This window comes from Nematolebias whitei, chromosome 12 (genome assembly GCF_014905685.2).
Source record: "Nematolebias whitei isolate Nwh7 chromosome 12, NemWhi1, whole genome shotgun sequence".
In the NCBI taxonomy this organism is placed as follows: Eukaryota; Metazoa; Chordata; class Actinopteri; order Cyprinodontiformes; family Rivulidae; genus Nematolebias; species Nematolebias whitei.
Window position 1 is genome coordinate 29,303,682 of NC_056509.1, and position 10,356 is coordinate 29,314,037.

Below are 10,356 nucleotides of genomic sequence, written 5' to 3' on the forward strand. Positions count from 1 at the left end.
AAAGTAGAGCCGCATGCTAAATCACATCGCACAAAAACAACAACAACAACAAAAAAACACCTATTTATTACAAAAGATAAAGCCTAATATGGATAAGTGGAGAAAAAAAAGCAACAAAGCAATGTGATGATGTGTTTTGGCACAGAGGAGATTTAAAGCTACAGCAACACTGGAGAATGTTGTAGATAAACACATCACTGTGAGGAGATCAGGCTGTCGAACAGAAATATCCTTAATATTTACAGTTTGAAAAGAGAGGAACGCGCTTGGTTGGGACAACAAAGGATCATATAATGACAGTCTCCGTCTGAAGAGAATAGGAAATGAGAGGCCGGTGCTTCGGAGCAGGACTGGGGGAGCGAGTCATGGGGCTCGGGGTGCGGTAGATTGGGCCAGACGGCGTGGTGATTCTGGCAGTAGGGGTGCGGCTGGCCCATCTGGAAGGCGGCCGCTGGTTGGCAGGACGAGCAGGACGAGAGAAACTCCTCCTTAGTTTGGCTGGGGACAACTCTGCTGGGTTCACCTGCACAGAAACACACAAAAAGTCAACGGCGATCGGAGATCGAGACAGCTGAAGGTGAATAAAGGAGCAGAATGCAACCTACTTGCTGTGCCTCTTGTTTATGAGCTGTGAATCCGGTTCTGGGGCTGGAGCTGTACTCATGTTGGATCTCCAGCATGTCCAGCAGCTCAATAAGTCCCTCATCCCTCAAACTGCTGCAACCTTCCAACTCTTGTCCTCTATGACTCCTCTGAGCTCCAGCAGAAACATCTGAGGCCTTGCAGTCCACTTTGGGCTCCATCTGTTGGGGTGAGGGCTTCCTTGCTTTCTCTCCACTGTTAGCCCTGGGTCTGATCTTTGGGCTTCCTGGCACCTGCGCTCTCCTTTGGACCTGCTGAGGAACCGACTGAGACCCTTTGGAACTACTATGGCCTCCTCTCTGCTCCTTGTAGTTGTGTCTACAGTCTAACCCTGAGCTCCAGTCTTGGCTGAGCTCAACACTTGCTGTCAGCGCGTCAGACTCTGCTTGGCATTTCTGGTTAGGCACACGCATGGGCGCCTTGCTGGCTCCTCCAGTGACTCCCAAAGCCCGTCGCTGACAGCCAGGAGTGGAACACTTTGCCTCTGGTCCCTGATGGGTCACCACCCCTGAGTCGGTAAGCAATTTACCCTCGTTCTCCTGGAGCATGGCTCCAAATTTCTTTAGAACAGACGGACTGTGACACTTCCTGTCTCCCAGGACTCCTTGACTGAAGGACTTTCTGTCCAAAGAGGGAGACTCAGCTGCTGTGGCTGGGAACTGTAGGCGTGCTTGTGCAGCTGAAGCATCCCTCTGTCCAACAGGGGGCTTGGCAACCGTGTTCTCCTTGATGGGGGAACTCTCTCTGCAGGGGGCGCTTTTCATGTGAGACACTCGGTTCTTCCTGTTTTCACTTTCTTCAAAACTGCCCACACAGGGCTCTTGCTGAAGCCTGGTTTAACACAGAGAATATATATATAAAAAACTATAAACAACACAAATGAGTTAGATTTAATTGCATATTCTTATTTAACATGTCCTCTACCTCTTAGTCCTACACCTACATTCTGCACATTTACATCACGTGATACGGGTGTCCAAGTTAGTTTTAGGATTTAGAGGAAAAGTAGTAACGGCTAATTCGCCCTTCAAGTGGAAAATTTTCAAGAAGACACTTCAAATAGTTGCAGTGAATCCGATATCTCAGGTGATGTTGAAGTGGCTCATTCATGGTCACATTTAACAAAAAACAACAGTAGGAAATTGAATTCTACAATCCTCTTTAAATTCAAAGTAAAAGAGCAGTGGTTAAAATATTCCACTGTGAAATGAAGCCAATACACCATCAGTTGCCACTGATGTCAGTATATGATCACTTGTTAACAAAAACAATAGTCTCTTTGAAGCAGGGCTCTGTTTCATAGTGTAACGTTCTAACCACCAGTTGTAACGTTGAATGCACGACTAACGGCTGAGAAACTTCTTACCGATTATTTCCACATCTCGTTCTGCCTTTGTCCTGGTATGCAGAAATGTCTTGGTTCACTTTAACTACGTCACTGAAGTGCTGAAAAAAAAAACATACTTTACAATCTATTCTGCTAAAACAATCTAATCTATTCATGCACAGATAGCAAAGATGCTATATCCCATGTGGACGGAGAATGTGTCAACTTTCTTCTCAACTGCTCTGTCAGGTGTCAAGAAAGTGCAAGAGTTGGGTTGGAGAGTGAAACAAACTCCTATCTGGTAACTTCCCTGTGTAAGCAGACTTCAGGGAACTGTAATCAATATGTTCCTGCCGTAACCACAGCTTTCACTCATGCCGCGTCAGCCGATCCCGTTTCTTCATACGTGCAAATACCAACAAAATGAAGCACAAGGAAGAAAACTCCCCCCACTCACCACGTGACGAGCCCTGTTGTTCTTCCTGCTCATCTTTTTGCCTTTCTCCAAATAATCCTGCAGCAAGTCTCCAATCTCTGTGACGCCGCTGGAGTGGCAGTAACCGTAGCCGTGCTGATGACTCACAGGGTGGCTGCACCCGTTGGGGCCGTAGTGATGTACGATTATATCGCCAGAGTGAGTCACGCTGTGGTGGCCGAGCCCAAAGAGGCCGTCGCCGTGGTGCCTTAGTCCAGACTCCAACGGGGCGCAATGTTTCTGGTCATCACCAGGAATATCGTTTGCTCCTCTGCGTGCCTGGACTTCATTGTAGAGCTTGAAACCAAAAAAATAAAAAATAAATAAAATTAATATTGACCTTGTTGTCAGATCGCTGAAGCTAATAATTTGTACTTCCACTGTATGTTTGTGTTAGAATTTCCACAAAGTGACCTATATTTAAGATCAACACATGTTAATCCACTTTGCACACGCGTCCGTTCCCCATCGCAACCTTCCTGTGGTATCCACTTTCAGACCATGTGTGTGTGTGTGTGGCAGAGAAAGTGTGTGTCCAGCGTGTCTGTCAGCACATCACGGTTTAATTAGCTTGTTAACATTTGTCTGTACCGTTGCTCCAACAAGGCCAAGAGGTTGAGTCAGTTTGTGCTCTGCCAACAGTTTATTATGGAGCGCGCGCACACACACACACACACTCACACACACACACGCACACACACCAATTACCACTCACTAGGGAGCACAAAAGCTCCTAACGAGACAATTAGCACATGTATGAGAGGAATAGTTCAGGATTATTGTTGAACCACATTAAATTCTGCTCATTTTCTGCTGTTGAGTTAAAACATTCTACAGAAAATGTCTGACCCTTCACTATCACTAATTGAACCTAATAAATTTATTCTCCCCCACCTTTTTTTTTTTTTTTTTTAATTGGTGGATAAATTGTACAAACCAGACCCAGAGGTGGGGAAGAAGCTTGGATTATGGCTCTGAGAGTGCTGTATTTTTCCCATAATGCACCTCGCATGACGGACCAAATATCAATTTGTGCAAGATTTTATGAAGAATATTTGTAAAAGAGCTTTATCCTTCCACGTCTATAAGATCTGTCTCTTACCTCTTCAATTTTCTTCTGGATATCCTGCAGCTGATCCTCCCACTCCTGCATCTCAGAGTCAAAGTTGTCCAGCATTTCCGGCCTCTCTTGCCCCCACCCCCGGCCGCTGCGCTCCAGCCTGAGCTCCAGATCAATTGCTGCCATGATGCAAGCTGTTCGATACCCAGAGGCCCTTTCTCCTGTTTCACCCCCCCTTGTTAGAGGTCGCTGTCAGGGTCAGGAACAGAAGGATCGATGGCCTGGAAACACACAAAAAAAAGACAGGATTGATAATTGTGCACACATTACATAAGTGAAAAGTTAATTATTTTTTTATTAAACATGAGTTTTTATGTTAAAAATGTCAAAATCCTGGTGAAGCCACATTGTTGGCAACAAAAAAGAATCTGAGTTTCTCGTCATATTTCTCAGTTGTCTGAAACAACATCAGGTTATGCTTTCTGCTCCTATATAAGTCACATATTTACAACTCTCTGCTTTGACGTTCTCTAAATTCCACAAACAAGTCAACCTTCAGTATCTCTGCAGACATGTTGGTCTTACTGTCCTCTAAACAATCCTCAAGTCAACAAGGACAACTTTCACTACAACCATGAGCCAGCAAAGCTGCATCTCCTGACATAAAACATACAGAAAGCATAATTATTATCTTTAGAATGAACTGTTTAGTGTTTAATTGTCCCTGCTCTCCATCTGTCCTCACACTCGGGACCGAATGTCCACGATGAATTTCAGCTGCGTCACATCCCTCATGCCTTCAAGCCCACCCCTCAGATTCTTCAACAGCTGACGAAGCCACTAAAAAAAAATATCAGCGTTGCTGCTAATTATGAAGTAAATAAAAACAACGAGGCATTCTGTTGTCATTATTAGAGGAAAGTGCCTGAATGTAACGGTCCTCCTGTGATGTGAGTGAAGATACTATGCCTAGTAAGAGCACGGAATACATGCAGTATATGAAAAAGTAAATCAAATAGCAGCAGAGTCTGATAACTTCATGTAGATAAACTGGAGGCTTAAGCCGTCTTATGTGGCTCCAAACAGCAGAAAAATGACCATTAAACACAACAGTTCTTACCTGAACACCTGCCCTCCAGTAATTATCCTGTACCTGCTCTGATCCCTGCGCAGTTCGTCCTGCTCTCAGAGACACCTTCTCTCGAACAGATAAAACGTCTCCTCTCCGCCGCGCTACCCTTCGCTTTCCCACCTCGGCTCTGTTACGTAAATTACGGCGGACGCGATTTAAAGAGGGTCCCCAACTCCCTCCCTCCGTCCTGCGAGTTAAGACCGGTGGAGATGTGAGCTGTAAAGGGTAAACATCTTCTGTTCCAGCCGGGCTCCCCTGGCTTTATACTAGCCCCTCCTGCAAGAGCGCGCGCCTACTGACTTGGGCTCAAATATCATAATGTCAAATTTATTCCAGCATTTGAAGTCTCGAAGGGACGACTGTCGTCACCAGCATCCTGGCTATAATTACCGGGGCGCATGGAGAGAGGGAAAGTGTTTACATAGCTGTTTCAGCTGCTGCTCTCCTCGCAGCCAATGGGCTTCTCTGTTGCTACTCTGCTTTTAGGATGCTCTGGCAGATTTTGCCTTGTGACCACGCCGCGCTGCAAATCATTTTTCCAAAGGGTGCCAAATGGGCGTAGGTGACACAGTGAGTAATAATGTGTCACGGTCAATAATATCTTTATTGAGGACAGTCACGAAGAGGAGACTGTCAGGTGGACGCCTGGCGTGCTCGATATATTTTAAAGGCATTCTTTAAATTCTTTTAACCTTCAGTACATTGAAAAATAAAATACAACACAATCAACCCAAATAGCACTTTTAAATTGTGCAGTGAAGCAAATTATCCACTTGAACTCAGGGAATGGACTGTCTCCCGAGGGCTGTTTATGTTTCACAATCAAATACATCAATCAGCCCAAATTAGGCGCTCTGTGGGGAATTTCAGGGCTCCCCCAACAACAGGAGCTGACATTTGGCATGTGATGATTGAAATTCCTTTCAGTTTGAAGCCCCTTGGATCACCGTTCCTCCACCTGTTGTGCTCCTTACTTAATGACAAACCCCTCATGAGTTAAGGGGAGGAACACAAACAAACTTTGTCCTTACGTTACCTTTAGGAAAAATCAGCAGCAGGACGGCAGGGCAGGGGTTGCTCTGGAAAACAAAGAGACATTCTGACTTTACAACACGCTACAGGGGACAATATTTATAGTGGCAAGGTTAAAAAAAGATTGTTGTGGTTTTGTCTTTGCCAGAGTTCGCTTTAAAGTGAACCTTCAGAGTTTCTGTTAAAACGGTATGAATAATAACTATCTTACCTGTTGTAGATAGCTCTTTAAATGACAGTTTGATTGGATAAACTAGTGGTTCCCAATCCAGGTCCTTGAGGAACACCATCCTGCATGTTTTAGATGTTTCTCTCCTCCAACACACTTGATTCAGTGATTTAATTACTTCCTCGTGTTCTGTAGAAGCCCCATTTATTTAAATCAGGTGTGTCAAAGCAGGGAAACAACTAAAAGATGCAGAATGGTGTTCCTCAAGGACCAGGGTTGGGAACCATTGGGATAAACAAACTGATTTCTAGCCTGAGCAGGGCCAAGACCAAAATAGACTCCCATTTAAAAACGCTTCCAGTTTCAAAGGTGTCGTAGTGTTTCATAAGAATACTATTTTATAAAATTCACATAGCCTTAAGTGTCATATTAGACATAACCTTCTGTAGTTATTTGCAGTTATTTGCATTTGTGTATTTTTTGCAGTTCATGATATTCTGACAGAAAAATTGTGTAATGCAAAAATGACAGAGGGGTGGTTGTTTATAAAACCGTATGATCAACTATAAAAGTTTTATATTGTAATAGTTTTAAGCTAACTAGCTGTTAGCTTGTCTGTTTGAGCTTGTTCCTCCAAATGGAGACCATTTAATAGTCTGCCTCCAACAGGTGAAATATTATGTATGATTTGAACTGTTCCTGTAAGACTTTCCACTGTTGTTTAGCTATTTTTTTCTGTTGTACATGTACAAAGTACATGTATCCTGTTCATGTCTTTCAAACAGCTTATATTTTGATTATTTACAGATGCATAACTATATTTTTAGAGATCAGACTGTTTTGGATCACAAGGTTTAATGTAAAAAAAAAACAGCTTTAGTTTAAATGCGTTTCTGTTGCCATCTTTGGTCTGAAACACTGTTTAGCTCCTAGATGACTTCTGTTGTGACTTGGCAATATATAAATAAACTGAATTGAATTGAATTGAATTTATTGAAACGCTATGTTCAGTTTACCTCAGAATTCAGAACTAATCTGGAAATGACCCAACGTGGCCATGTTTCAGTTGCAAGTTTGAAAACCAGTGTGGTATTCCCAGCATTGTGATATGTGAGCAGGCTAGCTACTATTAGCAAAGTGAGCAGATAAAGTAATGGAATTTTATGGATTATGGATCCAAACACAAGCAAACTCTTCACATCAGGAAGTACAGTAGTCCCTCGATACTTGGCGGTTCGTTTTTCGAGGACTCGCTCTGTCGCGGTTTTTCAAAATAAGATTGGACATGACACACTGATGGATGAGCTGCACGATCGGCGTGGAGTTTTTATTTAAAATGAATTATTTTTAATTATTTAGCACCTGATGCATCTGTGTGCTCCTTCCTCCTCTGTCGATCTCCATTCATCGGCGGAGAAGTGGGTGTGGCCGAGAGCACAGAGTGCAGCCGTGGCCGAGAGCAGAGATCATGACAAGCTGTGCTTTTTTAGAGCATTTAGAGTTTAGAAACATTGTTTCGAATATTGCAAGAGTGTGGGAAGGGTTTAAACGCCCTAATACTGTGTGTATTTATACACAATGTACTAAAATAAACTACTACTTACTACTTGTACTACTATTCCTACTTTGCGGTTTTTCACTTATCTTGGCTTGTGGAAAGCCTCCGACTTCACATGTTGAAATGTCAACTTTGGAGGCGTTCCAAAACTTTTACAAATGATAACTCACAAATTATGTTCAAATGAAATGTACAGTCTGTTCTGATGCAAGAAGAACTTGGCAAAAACAGTGAGAAGCAGATGCTCTTTCTTTATTTAAGATATGCCAAAACAGTCAGTATAGATGAGCTAAATGCTAATATGGGTTTGATGAATTTATTAAGACCAGTGGGCGGGAAAGCCTAATTTGTCAGCTACATGGTTCAGGACATTTAGGAGCTCTGACTGTGGAAGAACAGTTTATGCAACTTTAACAGTTTTCACGAATGCTATGCTACATTGAAGAAAATGAAGGAAAAAATATGTTGCGTATCACGAGACGGCATCTGTTTTCCAACAGTTCTGTGTATTTTTCAAGCTTTTAAAGGCTGCATCTCATAACCTTCGTTGGAAGCAGACTACGTTTTGCTTTTATGATGGCTTATCTCACCTGTGGTCACAAACTTTGGGTAGTGACTGAAATAACAAGACTGCAGGTCAAAATATATATATTTTTTGGAAGACGTGGCTTTGGAAAGAAATGTCTGAGTCTTCCTGCTCAAGCTGCTCACTATGGAACAAGCCGAAGAAAACTAATGGATGTGCAAAGTAAAGTAAGTAAAACCTTACATAAGGCTGGACGTTACGTAAGATTACGCAATTTGTGCGCACTAAATATAAAAACTGCTTCCAATCTATCTAATAGGCTGCTGGCTCGAGCTTTATTTCAGACATTCAGAACTAAGACTCTTTAATTCTGACGCCTGAACTCTCAGCAAAAAAGTGATTAACTCTGCACCGCACAGGCCAAGATTAGTAACATCATTTTGGCTGCTCTCTTCTTCAGGGGTCGCATGAAAGATTTACACCAGATGCCCTTCCTGATGCAATCTGGGCTCGAACCCGCAACACTGACCACGAGCTCATGGATTAAAGTAGAAAAAAATATTTTGACTGAAATTTTTTCTACACTTGGAGGTCACCCTAACCCCCCAATATGACACATTTGAGAGCGTTTTCCTGCATTCTGGTCACTTCTCAAAGGTTTTCATATAAAGAGGAGTATACCGAGTACATGACCGTAGTAGTACACAGTATAGTGTTCTCTAACATTCTCTAATGAAGTGTTGATGTAAGTAGACTTTAACTTGCATCAACGGTTTCTGAGGGAAGAGAGAAGTTTTAATAACTTTTCTCTAGTTTACTTTTAGAGAGGTTGTCAGATATATTTAAACTGTAGCACAGAAAGTCTTTTGAAGAGTATAAATTAACTGTTTTTTTGTTTTTTCAGGACTGACAGATTTCTCTCCTAAAATTATTGTTTCATTTACAAGGATAGTATTTACTGGTTTTCAGCTCATGCAGTTATTCAATACTATTTATTGTTAATATTTGATCATTTATTGAATTGGTCACAGTGCAGTTACAGCTCAGTATGATTCTAAATATAATCCAGTTTAGCTCATCCAAACTGACACAACAGCTTGTTGTTGTGTAGAAGTGAATTTAGCAGACGCTTATGATAAACTACAAAACACCTGAAACTAACTCTCAGAGAGAACTTCTTGAGTTGAGGGAACAAGAATTAAAGTTAAACAGAGACACACATCTTTGCTATAATTTGGGGCATAAATATTTGTCTTTTAGTGTTAATATTAATTTAGAAAAACTAAAGCCTCTCACCGTGAGAGAAACTCAACAGGCTGTGCGTTCCCACAGCGGTGCACGTCTCTTATCTCCATCTCTGACCTGGAGTTGCGTCACGCTCGCAGGTTGCACATGTCTGTCCGATGATGATGAACCGAACAAATTAACGTTTAATTAGACTTTAGATCCAAGAGTCCCGGGAGGTCAGGGCACGGTGTGGGAGGAGGGGGTGGGGTGATGGTGTATCAGTTCTGGCATCACCCCCAGCTGCAGTTAGTTGATCACATGCAAACACATTAACATTAACTTATTACATCATCACCTTCATGAAGGGGCAGGTGGTTCTGTTAGGGTAGCAGGGGGTCCTCCTTCGCTTGCTGCAGGTGAGTTACCTGCAGTTTGTCTCTGCTGCTCACACCCGGCTTCACTGTGAACTAGACAGCACGACCCGCCCTGCTTTGCTCTGATTGGGTCAAACTGTGGCTCCGGTTCATTTTACAGGTTAAAAGCAGCATCATTTTAATCCCTGTACCATCATTAGATTGGATGGCTTTAACTAGCCCACAACAAAACACTGGTCACGTTCACAATGACGGAAATCCGACGCAGCGACGGAAAACTTTGTGAGCTACCGCCGTCACTACTGCACAAGCCAAGAATGAATTCCTATAACCATCCGGTCTGTAACGTAGATAATAAACTGCGTTACAGTAGTCTCTCGCTACCTCGCGGTTTGTTTGTCGCGGACTCGATCTATCGTGGTTTTTCAAAGTAAGATTGGACATGACACACAATTGACTGGTTGATGGATGAGCTGCACAATCGGCACGAGATTTTTATTTAAAATAAATTATTTTTAATGATTTAGCACCTGCTGCACAGGTCTGTGTGCAGCCCACAGCTCAGGAGAAGCTTCCTCCTGAAGCGTGTCATATCTCCGCTCTGCAGCAGAGAAGTGGGCGTGGCCGAGAGCGGTGGCAGAGAGCGGGTGATCATGACATGCTGTGCTCTTTTAGAACGTTTAGAGTTTAGAAACATTGTTTGGAATATTGCAAGAGTGTGGGAAGGATTTAAAACGCCTTAATACACAAACACCTACCTACCTACCTACCTACATACATACCTACCTACATACATACCTACATACATACATACCTACATACATACATACATAC

The 10,356-nt window shown here is 42.7% G+C and overlaps 1 protein-coding gene across 1 annotated transcript; it reads right to left on the reverse strand.

Moving 5' to 3' along the window:
- Positions 1-215: 215 nt before the first annotated feature.
- Positions 216-4,865, reverse strand: LOC119418130. The gene is made up of 6 exons (XM_037685383.1): positions 4,625-4,865; positions 3,547-3,785; positions 2,427-2,741; positions 2,009-2,088; positions 606-1,473; positions 216-523 (listed from the first exon to the last, which is right to left on the reverse strand). The coding sequence occupies exons 2-6, from the start codon at positions 3,688-3,690 to the stop codon at positions 287-289; spliced, it is 1,644 nt and encodes a 547-aa protein (XP_037541311.1). The 5' UTR covers positions 3,691-3,785; positions 4,625-4,865; the 3' UTR covers positions 216-286.
- Positions 4,866-10,356: the final 5,491 nt, after the last annotated feature.